Source organism: Mustela nivalis (assembly GCF_964662115.1).
Source record: "Mustela nivalis genome assembly, chromosome: 18".
Classification (NCBI taxonomy): domain Eukaryota; kingdom Metazoa; phylum Chordata; class Mammalia; order Carnivora; family Mustelidae; genus Mustela; species Mustela nivalis.
The window spans coordinates 4,154,971-4,180,153 of record NC_139037.1 but is presented as its reverse complement, the minus strand read 5'-3'; the positions used below and the strand labels follow the sequence as shown (position 1 = coordinate 4,180,153).

At 51.2% G+C, this 25,183-nt stretch overlaps 1 protein-coding gene and 2 long non-coding RNA genes across 5 annotated transcripts in view; 1 reads left to right on the top strand and 2 right to left on the bottom strand.

The window, feature by feature from the left end:
• Positions 1-3,566: 3,566 nt before the first annotated feature.
• Positions 3,567-6,131, bottom strand: LOC309853694. The gene is made up of 2 exons (XR_014305879.1): positions 6,023-6,131; positions 3,567-4,211 (listed from the first exon to the last, which is right to left on the bottom strand). It is a non-coding gene; the product is annotated as an uncharacterized lncRNA (long non-coding RNA).
• Positions 6,132-6,186: 55 nt separating this feature from the next.
• The window catches only part of ATP2C2 (ATPase secretory pathway Ca2+ transporting 2), a 56,882-nt gene continuing 37,885 nt past the window's right edge, over positions 6,187-25,183 (top strand). For all 3 annotated transcript variants that reach the window (XR_014305875.1, XM_082712037.1, XM_082712038.1), the window contains exons 1-2: positions 6,187-6,442; positions 22,945-23,055. Coding sequence is in view for 2 of the 3 variants with exons in the window: in XM_082712037.1 (XP_082568163.1) it covers positions 6,344-6,442; positions 22,945-23,055 (210 nt within the window). In the remaining variant the exon portion in view is untranslated. The remainder of the gene's footprint in view (positions 6,443-22,944; positions 23,056-25,183) is intronic.
• LOC309853699 lies at positions 10,100-16,268 on the bottom strand. The gene is made up of 3 exons (XR_014305884.1): positions 15,761-16,268; positions 13,144-15,411; positions 10,100-12,151 (listed from the first exon to the last, which is right to left on the bottom strand). It is a non-coding gene; the product is annotated as an uncharacterized lncRNA (long non-coding RNA).

Below are 25,183 nucleotides of genomic sequence, written 5' to 3'. Positions count from 1 at the left end.
GCCTTGGACTGAAGTTCTCTGACTCTGGGTGATGGGTCTGGGTGCTTTTGAAGTTTTTAAAATATTTATTTATTTTAGAGAGAGCAGGGGGGAAGGGCGGAGGGAGAGGGAGAGAGAATCTCAAGCAGACTCCACGCTGAGCATGGAGCCCGATGCCTAGCTCAGTGCCATGACCCTGAGATCGTGCCCTGACCCACTTAACCAGCTGAGCCGGCCAGCCGTCCTGCTCTTGAATTTTTTAAAGGAGGGTAGATTCTGAAGGAAAGTCAAATTTCCAACTGTAAGTCAGTCTGAAAAAGCAAAACTGTAGAGATGGTGAAAGGATCAGTGGTTGACAGCAGTTTGGGGTGAGGGGAGCTGGAACACAGGGGAGTTTTTAGGGCAGTGAGGCCTCTGTATGATACCGTGATGATGGTGCGTTCCTGACGTTCCACATTTGTCAGAATCCACAGAATATACACCACCAAGAGCGAACCCTAGTGCATATTATGGACTTGACACACAGGAATCTCCTCTTTCACCCGTAACATGCATATGGAACCTTCTAGAAGATTCCATGACTCTCACTGCCCAAGATCATTCCTTCCTCTTCTGGAAATCTCTTGGCCAATAGCTTTGTTCCTGTGCCAGGTCTGAACAATTGTAGGTAAGAAAAGTGATAAGGGCCAGAGCTCCCAGGCCTGTCCCAGCCAGCAGAGAGGTGTCACCCTGTGTGTGAGCGGCAGCGCCCGCCACGGGCGTGTGGGAGGAGGAGCGAGGGCAGCTGTGCCATGTGTTTACCTGTTGGGATTAAGCAAGTCCCAGGGCACGCTCTTTTAGCACCTGGCGTCCTGTTCCATGGGGCTGTCCCGGCTCCCTCCTGCAGAAATGAAGTCCCTCGGGAGCCCAGAAATGCTCACAGCTGTGGGACATGCTCAGCCAACGTCCCCTCCTTTCAGCAAATGACTATGGAAGAAGTAACAAGGAGAGTGTGATATGAGCGGTGCCCAGAAATTGGCTGTGTGTGTGTGTGTGTGTGTGTGTGTGTGTGTGACTACAGTTGTAGTACAAAGGTGTGACTTGTCTCACACAAGCGGGTCTCACTGCGGTAACACAAGTCCAGCACATTTTCACCCCAGGCCTTGGCTCTGGGCCTTCTGTCTCTGCATGGAAGACTGTCCCAGTATTCCCGTCTGATCCTCTTCCCCCGGGGGCACGGGGTGTGGGCAGGACCCTTCTCTGAAGGCTCCAGGGGTGAGTCCTTCCTCACCTCTTCTGGCTCCTGGTGGCCCCCGATGTTCTCTGGCTCGGAGCTGTGCCTCCTACCTCTGCCCCATCTTCCCGCAGCTTTCTCCCTGGGTCTGTGCCTTTCTTCCTCTGTCTCTCTTTTCTAAGATTTTTACGAAGTTATTTTTAAGTAATCTCTACACCCAAAGGCCAAGAGTTGAACTCTCCACTGACAGAGCCAGCTGGGACCCCCGCCCCCTTGAATCTTATAAGGAAGGACACCAATCACTGGACTTAGAGGACATCCAGTTCATCCGGAGATCCTTAACTTTATGACATCTTCAATGATTGTCTTTCCAAATAAGGCTACACACACCGTTTCTGTGGGTTAGGATGTGACACATGCCTTCGGGGTGGGCTTACTCAACCACAACATTCATTGTCTGACTCTATGTTACACATAGATGTATGTGCAGCCTGTCATGCCTACTAGGAGAGAAAATACGGGAATAGTCCTTTGTGTTCAGGGGTCCACGGCCACGTAACAGGTGCTTAAAACTATTTGCTGAATGAATGAAAGTAGCTTTCCCTTCCTAAATTCCGATGTCTTCATCTATAAGATGATCATGTCATTGCCTGTGTGCATGGCCATTAAAGAAACAAACTGAATTGAGGGTTTGCGAACAGAGCCATAACTTCCAACTCATTCTTAAAATCAAATGCTCACCCACACGCACGCACACGCCACCTGATACCCTTTGTATGGTGTACCCTTTCGGAAAAGGATGTCTTCAAAATGCCAACCTTATAATTTGTGAGGGAGGTTTATTACTAAATAAGTTTCAGGTGCCTCGGGATTGCATCACCTCTTTCCAATGGAGTGTATTGTTGGGAGATAATTTATGGACATGAAATGACACCACTTTCATATAGTGAACGAGAGTTGAAGGGCGGGACCTCATTGTTGAAGGTGCCCAGAGCAGATATTTCAGGAAAGGCTGGATGCTTTGGGCTGAGTCCCGCCCTCAATTCTCAGTACCGGCCAAAGCATGGGCATCGCTGCTAGAGCTACAGGCTCAGAAAGTTTCCCAGCAAACCATCTTGCGGGACTTGATTCCTTCGGAGTGCCCTCTAGAATTTGCCCAGCTGAAGGCAGACAGAAAATTCTTGAAGGAAATCTTCAAATTCTTGAAGTCAGTGGTGATCATCGTGAAATCCAAACAAAAGGACAAAGCTAAGGAGGAATGGACGTTGGAAAACAAACAAAGGCTATAGAGAGCAGGGGTGATTCTGGGGCAAAGTGCGGAACTCATGACAAGAACAACAAGGCAAAAAATTGAGGTTTTTGTAATCAGATTAAATTACTACGGTTATGAGAAAAAAAGCAAAGGTTAGAAAAAGAAAAATGAAAAAAACTCCATTGTAAAAGAAATCAAAACAGAGAGTATAAATATTTGTCTCTATTTCTGAAGTGCTTTCAAATTCCTGATAGGATTTTCGATGGGATTTTTTTTTCTTTCTTTCTTTCTTTTTTTTTTTTTAATTTTAGATTTTATTTATTTATTTGACAGAGATCACAAGCAGGCAGAAAGACAGGCAGAGAGAGAGAGAAGGAAGCAGGCTCCCCACTGAGCAAAGAGCCCGATGTGGGGCTCGATCCCAGGACCCTGAGATCTTGACCAGAGCGGAAGGCAGAGGCTTAACCCACTGAGCCACCCAGGCGCCCCTTTCAGTGGGATTTTATTCTGAAATCCAAGTAAAAGATGACAGCAAATAGCAGAGTGCTTGCCTCAAAATGATACCATTTAAAACTGATACCAAATAAAATGTGAATGAAGATGGTGGAAGTCAGTCTAATGGTAATAACTGTAACAATATAGACATACTGCATTTCCCCATAAATGCAAATAATCTCAGGTTAAGAATAAATTGCAAGGGGCACCTGGGTCGCTCTGTCAGTTGGCAGCTAGCTGCCTTCAGCTCGGGTCATGATCCTGGGATCCTGGGATCGAGTCCCACATCAGGCTCCCTGCTCAGTGGAGAGCCTGCTTTTCCTCTCCCTCTGCCTGCCACTCTGCTGTGCTCTCTCTCTATCAAATAAATAGATAAAATCTTTAAAGAATAAATTTCAAGAACTACAGTTTACAAGAGAGACACACAAACACCAAATAAATATCTGGGGGGCATTTAACATGTTACAGGAACATTATCTACCATGGTAGACGCCAATAGTGCCCTGCTCTCACAGAGTTTACAGTCTAGGGAGAAATGAAACAAAACAGCTAAAAATGAGATGCCACGTTTAGATCATGCAGACTTAACCGTGGAGAAGAAACAGTGGCAATGGTAATTATACAAAGTGGAATTTAAGGAGTATGTAATGAGATACAGGAGGTATTAAGCAATTACAAGAGTCATCATAAACAGGTAAATGATATGCACTAACCAACTGGGAAGCATAATACAAAAAGCAGAAATTCAGACAGACGAGGAAACGAATGGACGGGAAAACAATTAGGGAAATTTTAAACTCTTCATTTTCTTCCCATGTCAGATCAAGCAGTTGAAAGTAAGGACGTGAACAATGTGCCTAGAAAGTTAGAATGAATAGATACAAAACGGATTTCAGGAAGAGCGCAGCTTACCAATACCCTTACAAAGAACATACCAGCTTTTCTAGTGCCGTTGAAATATTGACAAAACTGTGTAAAATACAGGCACAAAGTCTCAGCACAATAAGAGAATTAGCTGGCTGGTATGCGGGCTGATCACAGTGCAATGAAAACAAAAATTGAACTTAAGCCTCAAGGTGTCCATTCAGTGGCTTCCATCATGTAACTCTAACTGCTTTCTCTGTGGTCCGCTCCATTTTTGTTTTTCATGCCAACAGGTCCAGGTCTTCCGCAATGTCCTCCACCCAGAATTTCCTTCCTGAATGCTCTGGGTGTTCTTAAACCTGATCCACGAGTTCTAGCCTTGACATCTCCGAGCTGGAACAGAGGCCTCTGTGATGGGACACAAGAGGGTGGGCTTAGAGGGAAAGGCACTTGGCCAACGCATCCCTCCCTGCTCTTGGAAGCTGCACCACCTGGAGAAACCACGCCCGATTGATGCCCTTGGGAGAACATGAAGTTCTATGCCAATAAGACATTCTTCCTCCCTGGATCCAATTCTGTCTCAAAATCTCGGCATGCCACTTGGAAAGGACCCAAGAAAAAAAGTGAGCTGAGTTCCCGTGTATCTTTTATATTAGTAATAAAATTTCCTGGAGATCTACTATGTCAGGGACTAGACAGTACTATTAGGATCTCTACCTATGGAAACATTACAGGACGTACAGTGGGTTCCCTGTATCTCCCCTGAGCTCGCCCAGACCTTCTCTCCATCCTCCTGCCTTCTCTTTCGGATTCCCAGCCCAAGAGTCTGCATCTGTGGCTTCCATTCCGTTTCCCTTCACCAACGTTCTCAGCTCCATACAGGTACCTTGTCTGGGTATCTGCTCCCTCCTCTTGCCTTCCCAGCCTTGGATGGCCGCAGTTTCCCACCGCTGCTAATCTGGGGCAGCTGAGCAGTCCCTTCGTGCTCCTCTGCACCCTGCCTACACCTCTGTAAGCGGCATGGCTATCAAACCCTCCCCCCACCACTCAGTGTGAAGGTGCCACCTGCTTCCTGCTGGGACCCTGTTCAGGGGTTGGTAGTGCCATCCCCCTTCTGTGGATGAGTAAACTGAGGTGGAGAGAGGTGAGGAAAGTTGTCCAAGGCCATGCACTTGGAAGGAACAAGGCTGAGATTCAAGCCTGGACTGACCCATGTCAGCATACTGCTTTTTCTATTATTTCTAGTTTTTGTTGCAATTGGTGGAGTCAGGCAGTGTGATGCTGGGAGCCTGTTTTCTTTTGGTCAAGGGACAAGAGGCAGGAGAAACAAGAAGGGCCGCCAGGACAGCCTGTCAGATGAAATGGAGCCGAGGTAGCCACGTGGTGGGGAGCAGTTGAGGTAGGTGGCCTATATTCGCTCAAAAAAAGACAGTCATGTCATGCTCTATAGTTCTTATCATCAAGAAGCCCACTCTATAAATAAGGACTCTGAGGCACAGAGGAGAGACGCGGCCTTCCCCAAAGCCACCTCCCTACTAAGTGGTGGGGCTTGTTAGGGATTCCAGTGCCACGCGGAGCCAAAGCCCCTTAAAGTTTCAAGACACCCACCTGGGGGGCACTTTCCCCATCTGCTCTGGGAGCCAGCTGAGTCCAGAAACTTCCCTGTGATGTTGGTGATAGCACCAGCACACCCTCCATTTCACTGTGAAGGAGTGCTTCCCTCCTCAGGGAAATGTCACAGGGCATTTCACGGTGGGTATGTTAAAGCTTGGAAATGGAAGACGCCTGCCCGCCCCAGGTCCCATGATTAACAAGTGCAGGAGCCCATTCTGCAAACGAGAATGAAGGGCTCAGAGGTTCTCCAAGACCCACGGATTCCCAAAGGCAGCGGGGTGCTCCAGCCCTCCTCCCGGCCCTGGCGTGCACTCCCGGGGCCCTCTCTGGGGGTGAGATCTTAGCCTTCTCCTTCAATTACAGACAAGCAACCACGGCTCATAGGGGCCACGTGGCTGGTGCCGAGCCGCGCAGCTTTGGTAGGCGTGTGACTCCGCTCGGGTCCGCGGTGCTCCCGGCGTGTTAGGATGGACCGCACTCCGCTGCCCCCCAAGAACCACGGGCGCTCGTTACAGTCCTGCTCCCCGGCCAGCTCCAGACCCGGGTGGCGCAGGGTAAGGCGAGGTCCGGGAATCCGCATTCTCCGCCCGCGTTCGCACGCCCACCTCCAGCCCGTCCCTCGCTCCAGGTGATTCTTCGGGTCTGGCCAGATCGGGAAGCAGCCGCAGCTGTCGACGCCGCGCTAAGTCCGCGGCGGGCTCGCGGGGCGGGGCCAGGTGCGCCAGGTGCAGCCGGGCGCGCAGCTCCGCCCCGGGGGCGGGGCCGCACCTGCGGCGGGCAGGTAGGCGGCTACCTGGTAACCCGGCCCCGGCCCTGGAGGTTTGGGCGCGCGCAGCCAGTCCCGGCCACGCCGGGGACCGAGGGACGCGGACAGGGGCGGCCGCCGGGGGACGGGAGGCTGAGCGAGGGGCCTTCGCCTGGTCACCATGGTCGAAAGACGCTTCTCTCAGTTCCTGCAGAAACTCCCCTTCTCGGGCGCGGGCCACCTGTACGAGCCCCTGGAGAGGAGCGAGTTGGAAATCTTGGTAAGTCCGGGCGACCCGGCGCGGGCCGTGCGACTTGACCCTCCGCCCCCCCGCACCCCACCCTCCGCCGGGACCCCTCCCGCAGCTCGTCCTCCTGCCCCTGGCTCTGGAAAGATCTCTGGAGCAACGCCAGCTCCTGTTTCTGCTCTGAGCCGGGCTCGCGCCATTTAAGCCTCTCAGGACAGACAGCCCATTTTGTGGATTTGATACTGAGGCAGAGAGAGGTTACATGTGCCCCTTAAGACGCACCCAGTTAGCAAACGACCCAGCCAGGAATTTCACCTCGGTTTCTCTGGCTCCGGAGAATGTAAATTCCTAGGTCTCTGCACTCAGGCTGCTGTATGGATTTTTTTTTTTTTTTTAGTTACTTGAATTGGAAAAAAAAAAAAAAAAGTGATGTAAAAAAACAAACACCTGGGGAAAATGTTTTAGCCATGATAGTAATAATAATGGTGGAATTAGGGTAAAGAGCAGCCAGGCCTCCTAGCTTTACTTCCTATGTCTGCAACGCAGCTTTGAAAAGCACTCAGGTTTGTATGTTGACTTAGCAACCTCCAGGGGACCCTCTAGGATAAATCAACATAATTTTCAGGCCTGGGGCATGGGAGGGTTGGGGAGAGAAGGGGTTTCCCAGTGGCTGAGCTGACACAGCTGTCCAAAAAAGCCCTTCCACTTGGGGAAGCCAGGCTCAGTGGATGACCTGGTGACTTTCTCCTTAGGTTTGTAGGAGTCGAAGCTTCACACCTTGCGGATACAAGAGCAGAGAGCGCTGAATTCCTGCAAAAGCCTCTCGGGGACATTGCACTTTTTTTTTTTTCCTTTTCAGCCTAATCAGTCATTCAAAAATGAAATTCCTGAAATAGTGCCTTGGGCATGCTCGGGAGAACACGGCCATCTGACCTCCCAGTTAAATTTACTTTTTAATGGAAAAGAGCAGTTGGAAAAACTCAATTTAAACTATTGAATTTTCCTCCCAAAGAATGACAACAGTCAAAACGATTTTGTGGTATGATTCCCAAATATTTGTGCATTAAATAAATAGTATTTTATATGTGAAAGTTAGCACGAGAATTCCCGTGCCGGGGCTGTAGGACTGCAGGGCTGGGTAACTAGTAATTCTCCCGTCGTCTCTGTGTTTCTAAAGGGACACGTGGGTTCAACATGGCTTGTAGAGTTTGATTCTTAGGCTGAGATCAGTTTCTCTACCCACATGTCATGTGCTGGGTTCTGCTGAAGGAGTGTGAAGTCAGTTTGCCAATATTGTTGCCTTTTCTGCCTCACTCTCTCTTTTGGTTTTTGCATCATGCTGGGTATTTTTCAAACACTCCTGATGTGTGGTTGATTATGATTAGATTTAATAGGATGTCCAGGTCTGCTGGGCATGGGGGTCCTGTAACATGACTGAGATGCTGGGGTGAGTTTGACCTTGGCACCAAAGTGGACTTCAGTCCTCCAGATCTCTTCTGAGGGGTCCTCAGGGGTATGACAGGTCCTCAACCTATCTGTAGGTGTGTGGGGGGTTCACCTGAAGGGTGGGTGATGGGTGACGTCGCGGTGGGGAGGGGAGGGGAAGGGAGGGGAGACTGGCGACCCAGATCCCCAGCAGCAAAGGCTCGGTGAGAAACAAAATGTCCTATCTCTTAAAAAAAAAAAAAAAAAAAAAAAGTCCTATCTCTGAAGGGTCCTGGTACAAACCCAGGAGGTTGCACTGAAAGGAGCTGGCGGCAGGGGGCAGGGGGCGGTGATGGGGTGGCAGAGGGACCTGTTTTCCCACCAGCTCAGCTTAGAGCCTGAACCTCCTTCGCTCTCACACTTCCTTCCCCCATTCGAACCCTCTTTTGCCAAGAAAAATGGAAAAAAGCCAAGTGTGCTCACAGCGATCATTTCTACGAGAGTTGTAACTCTCTCTTATGAGCACGTGTTCTGGGAAGCCTCTGAAACCCCCGCCGCTTTGCCCAGGCAGCTCACTTATAACACTGTTTACTACTGAGAACTTGCTGTGTCTTTTTTCTTCTCTGTCTCCTGTCTGTCTGTGCTGAGGTCAATTTTATTATTATAATCATCAATAAGGACATGGAGGCTCACAGGTGGGACCAGGCGCTAAGGATACAGCTGGGTACAAAATGAAGTTTGTGGGGGAGGCCCACAGATGGTAGAGAAACCAAGAAATGTTTAATCAGAGATCTGGGGGTGGGGGGTCTGGGGTATGATGGGGACCAAAAAGCAGAGCGGCCAGGCAGGGGACACATGGGCCAGGGAGGACTGGGGCAGAGGACACGTGGGCCAGCATCGGAGGCTGAATCTGAGCACAGAGCTTATGACTCTGAAAATGCCTTGTTCTTCCCATATTTTCAGTATCACCACAAGGAAGGGGTTTGAGAGATCCTCTTAATTCAACTATTGGGGAAAAAAACCCTTCTCTGTTTTAACCTGAATGGTGGGTGAGGAGAACGTTGGACCAGAAATTCCTGCTTCCCGAGGACTTGATGCCAACTCCAGGGAAGTCATCTTTGACCCGGGGCTCCCCATCTTGTAACCGTCTGGCGCTCCACCCTGTGCTGCCTTCCTGGTCGGCGAACTGATTCATCCTGCTCGGGCTTTCTGGGGTGAAGATGGGGTTCCGGGAGGCTCACGTAGTGGTCCCCCACTCTTTCAGCCCAGGTTCACAGAGCGTCTGCCGTGTGTCAGGCCAGGGCTGCCTGCCACAGATGGGGTGTGGAAGATGGACACACTCCCTGCTCTCCTGGTGGGCAGAGATGGGGGCCAGATTCAGAGCAGAGCCATCATGAAGCATTTGGGCTTTATCCCTGGAGCAACATGGAACTATTGGAAGGTTTAAATCGGGTCGTGACCATCATCCACTCATTCACAGATGCGCCAAACAGTAGGAATGAAATAAAACAGACACAATCAGATTTGCATTTTGAAGAGATCACAGCTGGCACAGGAGGGACTTCTGAGACACACCCACACACAAATCCTTAGTGTTTCTCAAAATGTAGCGAGATAGGATTTCTTGAAGCCTGTATTGTGGCCTTCCAGTGTTGCCAAATTATTTGTATCAGAAGGTAACTTAAAGAAGTATAAACACAAAACTTGCAATAAATGTGGCTGTATGTGTATAATGCAACTCAAAAGAGCCACTAACTTTATAATAAAATCATAAAGGACAAATGTAGCAACTAAATTTTGACATGACCAGTGATATGTTTTTTAAACATTTCCTTTTTTTTTTTTTTAAAGATTTTATTTATTTAATTGACAGCATAAGTAAACAGAGTGGCAGGCAGAGGGAGAGAGAGAAGTAGGCTCTCTGCCGAGCAGAGAGCCCAATGCGGAGCTGGAGCCCAATGCGGGGCTTGATCCCAGGACCCTGAGATCATGACCCAAGCTGAAGGCACAAGATTTAACCACTGAGCCACCCAGGCGCCCCTCCTTTTTTTTTTTTTTTTTTTTAAGACTTAAAAAAAATTTTTTTATTAGAAGAATGAGGTCAGTGGGAGAAGCAGACTCCCTGTGGAGCAAGGAGCCTGATGCTGGACTCAATCCTGGGACTCCGGGATCATGACCTGAGCCAAAGGCAGTTGCTTAACCAATTGAGCCACCCAGGCACCCGACCAGTGACATTTGTAAAAAACTCAACCACTGATGTTGAATGGTTGTATTGATTGTCTATTGCCGTGTAACAAATTACTGCAAAATGCAGTGGCTTAAAACAACAAACGATCATCGCACAGTTTCCGCTGGTCAGAAATCTGTGCATCTCAGCTGGGGGCTCCGGGATCTGGTCCCTCATGAGGTTGTTGTCCAGCTGTTGCCTGGGGCTGTGGTCTCATCTGAAGGCTTACAGTGTGGAAGGGGGAAGGATTCACTTCCAAACTCTTTCTTGTGGTTGTTTGCAGGCCCCTTACTTGGTGGGCCTGTTTACAGGGCTGCCTCATGGCTCAGCAGGTGGCTCCCCAAAGAGTGAATGATCCAAGAGAGATTGAGAAAGCATCCATAAAAGCCGAGAAGCCACGGGCTTTTTATAACCCAATGTTGGAAGTGCTGTCTTATCTCTTCTGCCATGTTCTACTCATCATAAGTGAGTCTAGGGGCTCCTGATTGGCTCAGTCGGTAGAACACGCAACTCTTGATCTTGGGGTCATGAGTTTGAGCTCCCCATTGGGTGTAGACATTATTTAAATAAATAAAACTTAAAAAAAAAAGAAGTGAGTCTAGGTCTAGCCCATGCTCGGGGCAGGGGTGGAGGTTTGGATTACACAAGTGCATGAAAATCAAGAGGCAGGGATGCTTGGGGGTAGAGGCTGCCAGTGGTGGAAAGGAATAGTTTCTTCCATGAGCTCAGTCACATAAAAAGCAAAACCACACCTGGTGCATCGTCTGCCGAATAGTTATCTTTTTCCTACTGTTTTCATTACTCTTGAACTTTAGTCTTTATTTAGGCTCCTCTTGAATTTTGACTTTGATAATGATTATGCCGAGAATGTCTATTTACAGATATGTGTACAAAATGGCATTTAAATATGTCAGGAGTTGGTTTGCTAGTGTAGGATAATCAGCCTCTTAAGCATGACAGACAGCAGGCAACCTGTGAATGTCAGTGTCCAAGGCTGTCATTTGGGTAATGGTAGAATTGACTTGTGATCTTGAAGGCAAAGTGAGCGTCAGGCATTGTGGGAAAAATATTCTTTCCTTGGTATTGATTACTACACTTGGCGCTTATCAGCTATGGCAAGTATCTCTGTTTGCAGACTAGATTCATGCCGGGCCCCACTTGCGACGTGACTACACTGAGTTGACTTGGGATACTGTGTGCTGTGTGATGGCTCCATTCTCCTGCCCATTTTTCCTCCCTGAGCCACTGAGAACCCTGCATAGTGTCACGTGATGGTTGTCACATATACACAGGTTGGCCCTGGTGTCACCTAACAGTGCTTTGATCAAAATCGGCCCCCAGAAGGTCTATATTAAGGAAATTGTTGAGATGCATAGTTCAAGTTCAGAAGTTCTTAGAAAACTGGGGGCTCTGGAGAACGTGTCCAAAGATGCCATCTTAGAAATACTGTCCCAAATCCCAGTGTCATGATCCCTGTTGTTAACAGCGGCAGAGCCCAACACCCCAGAGCTCCTCAGGGGAAGGAGCTAGAAGGCTCGTAGATAGCTGTCTTCTCCTTCTGTCTTCACATGGTCTTCTCTCCATGTGGATGTGTCCAAATGTTCTCTTCTTAGTAGGATACCGGTCATCTTGGCTTACGGCCTGTCCTAATGATTTCCTCTTCACTTAGTCACCTCTTTGAAGGGCTTCCCTCCAAACACAGTCACAGTCTGAGGTACTAAGGGTTAGGACTTCAACTTAGGAATTTTGGAGAGCTATGGTTCAGCCCGTAGCACTATTTTCCTTATAGAATCTTGAAGGGAATTGGTGGGGAGGGGCTGTGGGCCATAATGGGAGAATATATAAGCTTCTGTAGGGGTTACAGACACTCTTGAAGTTGTGTTATTAGCCTCACCATCTGCCCTAAGTCCCTAGGTAGGGTATGGCTGGACTGTGTTCTCGCAACTCAGCCGTCTTCCCAACCGTCTTCCCACTGGCTGGGAACAGAGCCCAGCAAAGCATGTGTTGGCCTAACTTGAAACTCAAGTGCACAATGGGGAAGAAGTGCTTCAAGATTCCGGAGTCCCTGGGCAAAGGAAGATTTGAACGATCTGGAACAAAGGCAGGAACTACCTGTAATCATTCTTTGTATTTTAAGCCACTGAAACCAAACCACCACGCTAATTAGATCTGGTTATTTCGCAGCTGACCCCAGAGATATGCCATGTACTCCTTAAGTCCCCTTGTCTTGGCCTCTCAGCAAGACTGAACTTGGGGGCCTTGTGGGTAGGGGAAAGAATATTGACCTGGGAGACCCTTCCCAACCAGGAGGCATTGGTTAGGGCTCAGAATGGGACCAGAAACCCAGAGTTCCAGCTTGGGGCCTATTATTTATGGCAATGCAAATTAAGCATATTTCAAATGCCCTTGCCAGAAAGTGGAGATCTTTATACTAAGAGTCAGTGAAAGTGTTGGATTCCCTTTCTGACTTCCAGAAAGTGACAGCATTTTTTATTAAGAATCAGCCACTGTCTTGGGGCATCTGGGTAGCTCAGTTGGTTGAGCGACAGCCTTGGGCTTGGGTCATGATTCCAGGTCATGGGATTGAGCCCCACATCAGGCTCCTTGCTCATCGGGAGGTCTGCTTCTCCCCCTTCCCCTGCTCATGCTCTCTTTCTCTTAAAAAAAAAAAAAGAATCTGACTTGGGTCAAGACTGCGGCCCCGTGCCCAGAGAAGAGCCCAGTGGTGGGTGCAGGACCAGCTCCATCATGTGTGGGGTCCAGTGCAAAAGGAAAATATGGGGGAAATGACCAAGAATTGCCAGATAGACAGCAGCCATCACGTGCAGCCTGCACCCTTCTGAGCACGCCCATCGGGCTGCCCCCTCCCCGGGGTCACTGGGCATAAGTCAGTAGTCAGACATGCCAACAAGTGCTTAGTTTGGTCTCCCCCTCTTCAGCCCCCACACAGACCCCTCATCTGGCTGTCCCCTACTTTGGTCCATTCATTCTGTAGATCAGCTGTTCTCCAGATGCGGTCTGGTACCAGCAATCTGAGTCTTAATAAGCCCTCAGGGGTGGGGGTGGGGAGTCTCATGCTCACTTGAGTTTGAGAACCACCGCTCTGCACAGTTAGCTTCTCCATTCCTTGGACAGGCATCCTCCTGTTCGCCAGACCCTGATGGCGGCACTGAAGACGAAATAGCAAAACACTGACCCTCCCGAATGGAGCTTACAGTCTGGTGGGACAGACACACGGTTCTCAAATCATTTTAGTAGTATGTGTAGAATTAAAAATTGAGATAAGCCCTGTGAAGGAAAGCATGTGTAAGATGGGGGCTGGACAGAGCCTGTGTATGGGGGAACGGTGGGGACTTTACTGCTGCCATCTGGGTGCAATCCAGGGAGACTTCCTGGAGGAGGTGGCAGGGCTTTGGAGCGCTGAGACCGCAGATTTCCCCAAGGCAAGGTGGCCTCCCTCCTCTCATCTGGGAGGTACCTGATACCCAGGGGGTTCTGCAGAGTTCTCGTTCTCCAGTTTCAGAATCCCCTCTTTTGCAGCCGTCTCCCTCTGTCTCTTCCTCCCCCACATTCCAGCACTGAAATGTGAGTGATAGTTTTGCCTTCCTTGGTCATTGAAATGCGCCAGTATTCGTTGTTCTTTGACTCTCATTTATGACCCAGGAGCTGGACTTCCTTTCCTTCCCTCCCTCGTTTTCTTTTCTAAGCTCCCCCCGCCCCCCCAAGCCACAATAAAAATACATACAATCGGAGATGTGTCCTCCACTGGGCACTTGTTTGCTCCCAGTTTCCTCCTCAGCAGGGGTGGGGGGTGGGGGGGTGGGGGGTGAGTGAGGGGCAGAGGAAGGTGCCGTTTGTATCTGATCAGTTTGCAGCAAACCCATAACTGTCGGAGGTTTGCTCGGCGTCCTGGCCCTTCCACTATGCAGTTCCTGAGAGGCTGGGTGAGGAGCCCTGACACCTGACCGCTGACACCGCAGCCCAGGCTCCCTGCAAGCAGATTCTATTCTGCCACCTGTCAGCGGTGAGCCCCTAAGCAAATTCCTTAGTTTTCTGTACAGCAGAGCATTCACTCACCCCAGCAATTGGCTTGGAATGGAATGATTCGGTTTGCGTAAAGCATTTAGGGCAGTCCCCATCTCTAATTATTCCTTACATAGCGTTACATAGTGTCTCTTAAAAAAAAAACAAAAAACAGACATAAAATCGTACTGTGGGCGCCAGCTGCAACCCCTCCAGCCTCTCCTGCCCCTGCAGCGTATGCAGATGGAGAACATTCTTTCTTCAGTGGGTACATACAGATTTCTACATAACCCACCCACTGCTGCTGGGCATTTAGATGGCTTCCTTTTCTTTTCCTTTTTTTCCCTTTATTTCAGTTTTTAGGAGAATGTTCCAGGGAATATCTATGGGTGCACCACGTTATTTTGAATCCTTACAAAACCCCCTGCAGAAATCTGAAGTTTGCCCAGGGTCAGACAGATGTCCCAGGAGCTGGGACCCCAGTCAGCCCACGCGTGCTGGATGCTGGAGTTCTCCAGGCTCCTGCCTGTCCGCTTTCTCCTCCATAAAGTGACTGGCCTCCCTGTCGTAACTAATAAGTATTTCATGGAGAGTCGTGTGCAGGCTGCGTCAACACCCCGTTTCTCGTATCTTTTCCCTCTGCTTCTAGCATCTGGGCGCGGTCCGTGCCCCAGTGGATTACTTACTAATCTTCTAGTCGTGTCCCTCTCTTCTTTCTTCCTTGGTGTTCTGGGGGGAGGGAGGGCTGCCCTCTGTGCGCTCGCTTATTCATTCATTCACTCATTTGTTCATTCATTCATTCATTCATTTATCATGAACTTATATATATATGCACCGATTCTGTCCCATCCCGTGAGTACTGCCATCTTGGGGCCAGCTCCTTCTAGACCCTTCTCTCCCTCTGCTAGTGAGAGTGGTGGTGTGTTTACTTATTGCACAATTGCGTTACCTGTACCCAGCCTCCTTCCCTTCCTGGTGGCTCCCGGTCACATTGGCCACCACCTCACTCGGGCAGCTCCTCCTCGGGGTCCCCGACCACACTGGCCATCCCCGCAAAAGGAGTGTGCCCCGCGTGTCTCGTTCTGTCCTGTGGGTAGTGTCTGGTGGGGTGGGGTCACACCTCTGTCCCACACGCACGGATCACCAGCGCTGCCTAGATAGAATTGCAGGGGCCGGGAAAGACCTCTGAAACCCGGGTCGCCCTGAGGCTGGAACTTAAGAGCCCTGTCCCCGCAGTCCAGGGCGCGGGGATATGATGATTCCCGTCTTCCGGAGAAGGCAGCCTCAGAGAAGTTGAGGGCCTGGCGGACGGTTGCACAGCCGGCAGCTGGGGGAAGCAGACAAGAGCCCCGTCAGTGAGTCAGCAGCCACACGCCTCTGCCCAGCAGACTCAGGGTTGTTTCCGCTTAACATTAAAGAGTCCTGGGCAGGCCCGTGGGGTTACCTGCCTCTCCCCTCCCCCGTGTCCGTCTGCCTCTGCTCCGAGTGTCCCAGGGGGCTCGTCCTCCCCGTCCTCCCGCCTGCCTGAGCGCCTGCGCCGTCTTGGATTCCCCAGCACTCCTGCCACCTCGAAGTCCCCTCCTTCACTGGCTCTGCCCCCCACCCCCAGGCTTGGTCCGCACCACCTTCCCCTTTGAATCAGCAGTTAGGGACCCTAACCCTAACTGGTGACTCACGATTCACGAAGATGGAAAAGGGCGTAGTTAGGAGGCCCCGGCCGCTGTCTTCTTACCACCCTCTTCCCAGCGCAAAAGGCAACGAACCCTGGTTTCCTTCCCCTTTTCGTTATCCGGAGGCTGACTTAGTCCTCTCTGCCCCCTTCTCTTGTTAATGGGACCGCCACTTGGGAAAACTGCCTGGCAGTGTCCAGCATGACTCCAGGCACATGTGCAGACGGTGCAGCATCCCGCCCGGCGGACAGGAGGCTGTGCACCTGCTTACAGACAGGCTCTGGGGGGAAGTGTTCCGTGTAATAGTTCAAACCAGACACAAGCGAAATACCTACCCACACGCGGTAGTTAAGGGAAGTGTGGCACGTCAGATCAGTGGCGTGCCTGCCGTGCGACAGAGCACCAAGAGAGGATTCCCCATCCCTGTCGCTCCTGGAGCAACACAGGTGTGTCCCGCTGTGGTGACCGTGGGCAGAGGAGACAGACCCAGAGGACATTGTATGATTTGTGTTAATTTCTGTGGCAGCCCAGAATAAATCCCCGCGGATAGAAACTCAAATGTGGCTCCTCGTCTTAGGGGCCAAAGACAGAGAGTGGGCACGGGGCAGCCTTCCGAGTGCCACATCGGCATGGGAGGGGCGCGTCACTCGGACGTCCACACGTAAGAGAAGGCATCCAGGTGCATACTTGATATGTGTGCACACAACTGGATAGAGGTCACTCTTTTTTCCGTGCAGGTAAATAAAAAGCTTTCAGCAGCTGATTTTACCCACAGCACAGTGTTTTGGGGACACGGGTTTCTGGTAATTGGCTGTTGTCGCAGGACTGCTGTGGACGACTGAACGGGTACTGCCCCGCAGTTGACAAGTCGGAAGAAGAGGAAAAGGAACTTGCTAGCACTGGGCGGTTTTAGACTCTGAGATGGCCAGATCACCTTCCGAAAGTTCTGTCCCCCATCCCGGCCCCGCGGGCGCCACTTGCACCTCCCCCGGGAGACAGGGAAAGGCTGGCGCCCTCGTACGTGGGTTTGACTCTCTTTTGACATGTCATGGTTACCACCTCCTTTCTGGGAACTCTTGGTTCATATCCTTGTCCATTCTGTGGAAAGAGGACCTGGTGGTCTTCTGCTCCTTGGTGAATCAGAGCTGTTGGTTTGTTTGTGGAGTTATTCCTTGTCAGCAGGCACCTTCCCCAGCCCGGAGTCTGTCCTCGGAAGACAACCCCATTGTTAGGCTGTGAATTTTTTTTTTTTTTTTTTTTTTTTTTGCCTTATGGCATCTGCCTTTGTCTTGTGCTCAGAAAGTCCTTTTCATGCTGAGATTAAAACAGAACAAAACAAAACAAAAGAGAAAACAGTCTGTGATTTCTTCTAGTACTTTTATGGTTTCTCTTGTTCCTAATTGTCCTGATTATTTCGGGCAAGGACTGTGTCTGCCTTCCCGAGGTGCCCGGCCTGGGTTCTTGCACACCGCGAGCAGTTGGGGAGAGGATGCGGGGACCAGGAAGGGCTCGTGCGAAGAAGGGAGACTCAGCAGAAGATTGAGGCCTCTGCCCCGGCCACAGTTGGGAGCACCCCCTTCTGCGATGTGTGACCGCACCTTCCAGCTGCTGGCCCCCCGCTGTCCACACAGGCTCGTGTCCTTGGCAGCCCTCCCTCCCACCCTGGTCCTGGCAGGGCTCCCAGCACCCGGGGGTGTGGAGACCTTCCTGGCAGCTCTCTTTTGCTGCTGCTTCCGTCCCCGCCTCCCTCCCACAAACATTTTTGAGCACCTTTTGTTTGCACCGCTGTGCCGGGCACTTGGGTGTACTCCGGATCTGAGCAGCCGCTCCCCCATGAGGCTGCCCACCTGGTGCTGGAGGTGGACAGGCGGGTCCGCAGCGTGCTGGGCACAGGGGGGACAGGCAGTCTGGGAGCTCAGGTGTGGGTTCCCTGTGGGGCCCATGGTGGCTGTTGTGCCAGTGGCTTTGGGCTGCTGTGACAAATGACCACAAATAACACAAGTGGCTTAAAACAACACAAATTCATGATCTCGCAGTCCCGGAGGTCAGAAGTCCGACAGGTCTCACTGGGTAAAAATCAAGGTGTTGGCCAGGCTACGTTCCTCCTGAGGGGTTCCAGGAGGAATCTGATTCCTGGTCTTCACCCAGCTTCTGCAGGTGGCCCACATTCCCTGCCTCGTGGCCCTGCCTCCACCTTCAGTGCTAGGAATCCTGCTGCCCGCAGCCCGGGCTTCTGTCCTCACATCTCTTCTCCAGCCCCTGCCTCTGTCTTACAAAGACTCTGTGGGCCCACAGGGCCGTCCCGGATCACCCAAGATCACCTCCCCAGCTCGAGAGCTTCTTAGGGACCCCTGCACAGTCCCCTTTGCCATGCGAGGTCATGTGGTAACGGGTTCAGAGGATCAGATCAGGACGCGGACCTCTGCTGGGGGGCATCATTCAGGTTCAGATTCTCCCCTGCCCCCACCAACCTCTGCCCCTCCTCCCCTCGGAGGTTCCAGAAAGTTGAGTTTCTCTACGTGCTTTCTCCCTTCTGCCCTCGGCTCAGCACAGTTCTTGCTGAGTTGTTTTCTTGTGTTTGGCGGAGCGGGGACAAAGAGCTGGCCCAGGAGGCTGCCGGCTCAGCCTTCTCCTCGCCACAGGGATGGGGATGAAAAGTGCATCGGCCTCAAAGGGCTGGAGGGATGATTTAATGAGATTGTAGGTGTCAAATGCTGATATGAACTTGTTAGCTGTTTTCTCTGCTGCAGTACTGCTTTATGTGTGACTGCTGGGGCTCTGGTATTCTGTCCTCATTATGACCTGTTAGCTGTTCTCAGCCACCTTTGCCTTGGGCAACTCCTCTTGTCTGCCCAGCTGCTAGAAGGACGTGGGCGCGCCTGCTGCCTCGGGTCTCCTCCTCAGCCCTCCTCCAGGAAGCGGAAGGAGCCCTCTCGGACTGACTGAACAGCTCTTCCAACCCAGCACTCCCAGCCTGGTGCTTGGTCCATTGACCATGGCCTTCTCTCTCCAAGATGGCGGCCGCTTAAGACCAGGACCCCGTAGGGTTGCTCTTGGAGCGCATCTCCCAACGAGGCATCCTCAGCTCGGCTCTGGCTGTGTATTAGAATCACCTGGGCCCTTTCAGACTCCTGCTGGCTGAGCCCACTGCTTAGCTGGCCTGGGGATAGGCCCCAGCAATGGGTTTTGACCAGATCCTGGTGGTTCTCCAACTTTGGAGCGCATCGCAGTCCCCTGGAGGGCTTGGGGAAGCACAGACAGGATCCATGCCCAGAGCTTCTGATCCGTGAGACCCAGCGTAGGGCTGAGAATCTGCCTTTCTAACACGTTCCAGGGGATGCTGGCCGGAGGAGCGCTGGCTGAGAAGCAGCAGGATAAAGCATAGGCGGGTAGTTCACAGACACACGCCTCAGGAGAGCCTGTCGGGGAAACCTTGCGTGGACTTGGGTCATTCCCCCTCACCTCAGATGTCCCCTCCTTAATGACCCTGGCTGCCTGATTGTTCTTGGGTTCCTGTGACCCTTACATTGTTTCTCTCCGTGTGCCTCGATCCCCAGGACCGCACCCGCCCATACTGCGAAATTCTCAGAGCCAGGACTGCGCGGCTCCCGGCCCGGGGCTTCCTCTCTGCCTCCATCCCTCCCTCTGAAACCCTTCAGAGCCTCGCCCTGGCACTCTTTCAGGCACTTGGGGTACCCCAAATAGAACATTTGCTCTGCTTGGCACCTTTCTGCCTTTTCTTCCCGAGCCCAGCATGTCTGGTAGAGCGTGAGTGGGTCTCCGTGTGCGCGTGTCCCGGGTCTCCGTGTGCGCGTGTCCCGGGTCTCCGTGTGCGCGTGTCCCGGGTCTCCGTGTGCGCGTGTCCCGGGTCTCCGTGTGCGCGTGTCCCGGGTCTCCGTGTGCGCGTGTCCCGGGCACGGTTTGGCACGCTCCTGTTCTTTCTGTTCACCTAGGCTTCCCCAGGGGGCCAGACGCCATCCTTGGGGCTCCGTGTCTGGTTTTCTATTAGCCCCCAGAACCTTCTGAGTCTCTGCTCTTAAAACCCTCCCTTTCCAGAGGGGGGAACAGAGGCATGGGGGAGGTTTTGGTCAAATATCTGAGAGACTTAAATGTCTCAGCCCTTGAAACAGGGAAGCGGTCTCTGGGGTCTAAGCCTGCAAATGTTTGCGATGAACAGACTCCCCCAGCCGGGTGGGAAGGCGGAGGAAGCCTGGCTCCTGGCTCAGCGGGAGACCGGCTGGCCTTCAAGGTGCCACGCGAGCACCTGTCAGCAGTGAGCTCCCTGCTCCCTCGGCCAAGTCCTCTTTCAGCGACTGGCGTATTTGCCCTTGGTGGCTCCTCTGGAAGCCTCCGCTGGGATAAATGTCAGCTCCAAGCCACCTTTGCTTAGTGAGAACACCGTAAGAACACTCTAAGTCCTTAGGTTCCAGACCATTTCCCTAGGGCTTGGGGAGGACCTGGCAGGCCCCCGTGGGTCTGTTTGCCGTGGGCAAATAACGCTTTGGAGATCACTCAGGGCGGGGGGTGGGCACGGAAGATCGCATTTTGTAATTCTATTTATATGAAATGTTCAGGGCGGGTGATCCCTAGAGACGGCAGATCGGAGGCAGCCGTGAGGGGCTGGGGGAGGTGGAGGGGCGTGACCGATCATGCCCCCAGCTCTCCTTTTGGGGGAGTGAAAATGTCTTGGAACTAGATGGACGTGGGGGCTTCATAACGTTGGAAATACGCTAAATGCCACAGAATTGTTCCTTTTAAGATGGCTCGTTTTTGTGTTATGTGAATTACATCATAATTAAATAGAGAGAAAAAAGGAGATGGGAGGGGTGCCCCCTCCCCATCGGGTTCGACAGGAAGGGATGGGGGCTGCCGCAGAGCCACTCCCACGGCGGCGGCCCCATGTGAGCGTGCCCAGCAGAGGTCCCTCGCACACAGCTGGGGCTCGGGGGGCATGTGCTTAGCCCCGGATGCAAAGGCTCTGCTTTCTGAAACCCTGCAGTGAGACGGAGCAAGCTCTGCCTGATGATGTTCCGGTCCACACCACGCCCCGGCAGCCGTGGAACCCGGGAGGGGGCTGGCAGAAGTGGGTTGGGAAAGAGATGGGAGGCCGGAAGGTAGGGACTGCGAGTGTAGACAACGCCTTCCTAAGCCCCACTGCGGTGAATGCGAGAAGTGAGCGCACACGTCTGTGATGTGTAGCCCGGACAGGAGGGGGTCTGGCTCCATCTCCACCTTGTGCCCGTGCTTGCTTGATTCTACAAAAGCTTGATGGGGAAGGTATCTTCGTCCCCATTTTGCAAATGAAGGAATTGGGATCAGAGAGGTTGTCATTTGCCCAAGGAGACAGGCTGGCCCGTGATGCTGGGCTGTGGCCTGGGCAAAGCTTGGGTGAGGGTGAACTGAGGCTCGTGGCTGAGGGCGTGCATCCACTCGTACAGTCAGTGGAGCCAAGCACACGCATCTTTTGACTGGCATCCTCTGCTCTGGCTGAGAAGCGCTCGTGGAGCACACCCTGAGTCCCAAGCCCTGGTCCCCACCCTGCAGAGTGGCCGCACTGTCCATGGATAGGGGCATTTCGGTGATAATCTCTTGCTGGCAGTTGCAGAGGGGCCATCAGGGAGAGGACACAGGACTCCTCCAACAGGCAGCACTGTGTCTCATGGGCCTAAGAATTAGCCTTTTACCTGGGGAGGGGTGTGGACATGACATGGGGTCTGCTGCAGCCGTATGGAAACCATGGGTTTTATCCTGACAGCAGCTAGAATTTATCCAGCGTTTCAAGCGTGGTGCATGTGTGCATGGGGAGGGAGTGGGACAGGGGACAGGATTTATGATTTCCAGGGTCATTCATGCTACATAAAAAATGAATTGGGTGTGGTCCTGGCCCGAAAGAAACAGCAGGATCAGGAAGGGCCAGCCCGGCAGGACTGAGTCCATGTGTGATGTGGGCAAGAGCGGAGTGCTTGTGCTGGGCTGGCGGAGCCAGAGCTTGTGAACAGAAGAAAAAAAAAAAGTTATGTCTCATTTTGTGATGCACATTTCTCTTAAATGCTGACCTAAGAAGAGCTCATGAAGATTGGGGGTGCCTGTTGAATGTAATCCTGGCCATGCTTCCTGGTGGCGGAACAAGCGAGCTCAATCCCAGGAAGTGGATGTGACTGGCAGAGCCTTGCGATGCACGAGGGGTTGGGGAGACTCTGTTGGGAATGGGGGGCTGGCAAGAAGGAAAAGGGGAGTTTGCCATCTCCATTCTAGCTGAAGGAAGAGGTTGGCCACTGCCTCGCGCCCCTTCCTCCTTCCCAATGCCCAACAACCTGCTGGAAAAGGAAAAGATGATTATCACGTCCTGGGGGATCAGAATACTAGGAATCACTTTGCAAAAATACCTAGCATTTTCCCGATTGAGATCTCCTGGGTTATCACATCTTCCCATGCCCTTCAGGTGTTTCTTATGGCTGCTTCCCAGGCATGCCAGATAGACAGAACTCGGCTGGGCTCCCCCCTTCCCTTGGGTTATTGCAGATGACACACCGAACGGGCTCTGATATCACCTGTCCTCACCGGGGGGCTTCCTCTACTGTGTAGCTCGTACCTGACCAGATCCTATAAGCTCAGGAGTCAGGATTCTAAATGAGTTCATTATTGCTCTGTGCTGTCAGCTTGCTGCATTCCTATTCTGTTAGATAAGTTTGCTTCAAAATAGATGCATCAATAATAATCAACAACTGGGAACGACCCAAAGGTCCATCAAGAGGAGAACAGATAAATTGTGATAGACTCAGTCAGTGGAATACTTAACAGCCATGAAAATTAGCAACCATCCCTGCACGCAAGTCACGCGTGAATCTCACCAATACTGCTGAGTGGAAGAAAGCAGACATGGGAAAGTAGCTATTGAAGGTTACTTTTTATAGATAAAGTTTATATAAAATTCAAACCTGGCCAAAGTCACCTATGGTGACAGCTGTCACCCTGCCTCTTGTGGGAGGGGAACACAGGTTGATTCCAGGGGCTGGTAATGTCTATTTCTTGATTTGGAGGCTGGCTGTATGGGTCAGTTTGTGAGAACTTGAGCTGTATGAACTTGAGCTTAAGATAGGGGCATTTTCCCTGTGTATGTTGATACTTTGAGAACAGCATTTCAGTGCAAAATTACAATTCCCTTAACAGCAGCCCTGCTTTCTTCACAGATTGGAGGACAGTGTGACTCAAAAGCCATCGAAAGAGAGAAAACGGTCGTAGCTCTGTCACCCAAGGAAGCAAGCAAATGCCACAAAGAGGATTTGGCCAAAGCGTTTTATGTAAGAATTGAATTTGTCTTTGATGCCAGTGTGGTAAGGGTTTTAGCTGCAGAAGAAAGCAACACAAATGATACATTTTTATCATCATTGCTAGAAAATGCTGCTCATGTTGAACTGTTCTGATATCCCCCATGGACTGTCATCATCATTGTTGTCAACGGAACCAACCCTCACGGGGCCCTTGCCAGAGGACAGGCACCTTCCCGAATCTCTGTATCCCTGTTTCTCTTACTTGGAGGCCCAGAGAACATGGGAACTCACGTGGTTCCCAAGGAGCCAGTGAGACTTGAGTCCAGGTGGTCTGACATGAAAGTTCAGACTTTTAATCGCTCCTGTTCACACACTTCCTCTTTTATAATGCAGGATTTTGGCAATTACTGAAACCAGATACTTACATGTTTCACAAGTGAATTTGACTTCCTGGCCAGTGAACACACACACACACACCCCTCCTCTCCACGAAGCTCTTCTCTAAGGCTAAGGAATATTGCTTGCTATCTGTTTTTAATTTACTTAGAAAACTGAGCAAACATGGTGATGTGTGTGTGTGTGTGTGTGTGTGTGTGTGTGTGTGTTATAACCCACCACATTTGGGAAAGCATTTCCCAAGACAGTTGGAAATCAGTGTTTCATGCCAGCCTTTTCTCTTTCTTTCTTTCTTTATTTCTAGAGAGAGAGAGAGAGTGTGTGTGAGTTGGGGGGGCACCGAGGGAGACAGTCCCAGACAGGCTCCACGCCGAGCAGAGAGCCCAACGTGGGGCCTGATCCCACGACCCTGAGGTCATGACCTGTGCTGAAACCAAGAGTCGGACTCTTAACTGACTGAGCCACCCAGGCGCCCCATCCTGCCAGACTTTTCTTGAGAATAATTCAAACAGCTGTTTATATTCAAGTCCCACTTGTTAGTATTAAGAGAAGGAGATAGTTTCGCCTCACCTAGATGTCTTCCCTGTCCAGCCAGTGAGCTTGGTTTTTTCCTCTTTTGAAATGAATCTAAAAATCGGTTCAGTTTCCCCTGTCTCCTCCTTCACCCGCTTCAGCCTCCTTGTCGCCGACTTTTTTAAAAACAAGGCCACTGTTGCTGCAACCAGAATAACAAAGTTGCCTTACGTAATCATCAACGTAATATTAGTTTGTGTAAAGAGCTTGAAATTGTATCTGGCACAGTGCATGTGCGATATCATCATTTTATCTTTTTTTTGTTGTTTTCTTTTTAATTTTTAATTGTGGTAAAATTCACAACATAGCATTTGCCATCCTAGCCATCGTTGAGTGTATGGGTTGGGAGTATTGAGCCCACGCTGCGCAACCGAACTCCAGAACTCTTTGCATCTTATAAAACTGAGGCTCTGTCCCCATGAAACGTAACTCCCTGCTGCACACCGCGCAGCCCCTGGCCCCCACCTCCTCCTTGTCCCCTCTGGGATTCTGACTGCTCAAGCCGCCTCATATAGGTGGGATCGTACAGTCCGCCTTCTCCTGACTGGCCTACCGAGCCACCTCCACTTGGCTTTTGAGAAAAGCACTGCTAGGGAAGCCTGGGTGCCTCAGTCGGTTAAGCCTCCGACTTGACTCTTGGTTTCAGCTCAGGTCGGGGTCTCAGGGTCATGGGAGGCAGCCCCGCGTGGTCGGGGTTCATGCTCAGCAGGGAATCTGCTTGGGATTCTTCCCCTCCTCTTCCCCCTTCCTTTGTTCCTCCCTCGCCCCACCCACACACACTCTCTCTCTCAAATAAATAAAGAGATAAAAATCTTTGGGGGGAAAAAAGAGAGCGAGTAGCACTGCACACACGTCCCTTCGAGACCTACTTCTTTCGGGATCGATTCGCCCAGAAGGGTAATTGCTGCATCATGTGAAGATTCTATTTTTAATGTTTTGAGGAATCCCCATCCTGTTGTGCATGGTTGCTGTACCATTTCAGGTTCCCAAGGCCCATTTTTTTAAAAAGAAGAAAATATAAGCATTTCAACATGTCTGGGATTTCCTGCTACAACCGCACTCATTGAAATTTAGGCTTGAGGTTGTCTTTTGTGCAGTAATTATAGGGCAAGAAAGAACTGGAATGTGGGTGTTCCCTCTCTCTCTCTGTTGCTATTTGCTCGGGGTCTTTGAACAAGTTCCTTCTCCT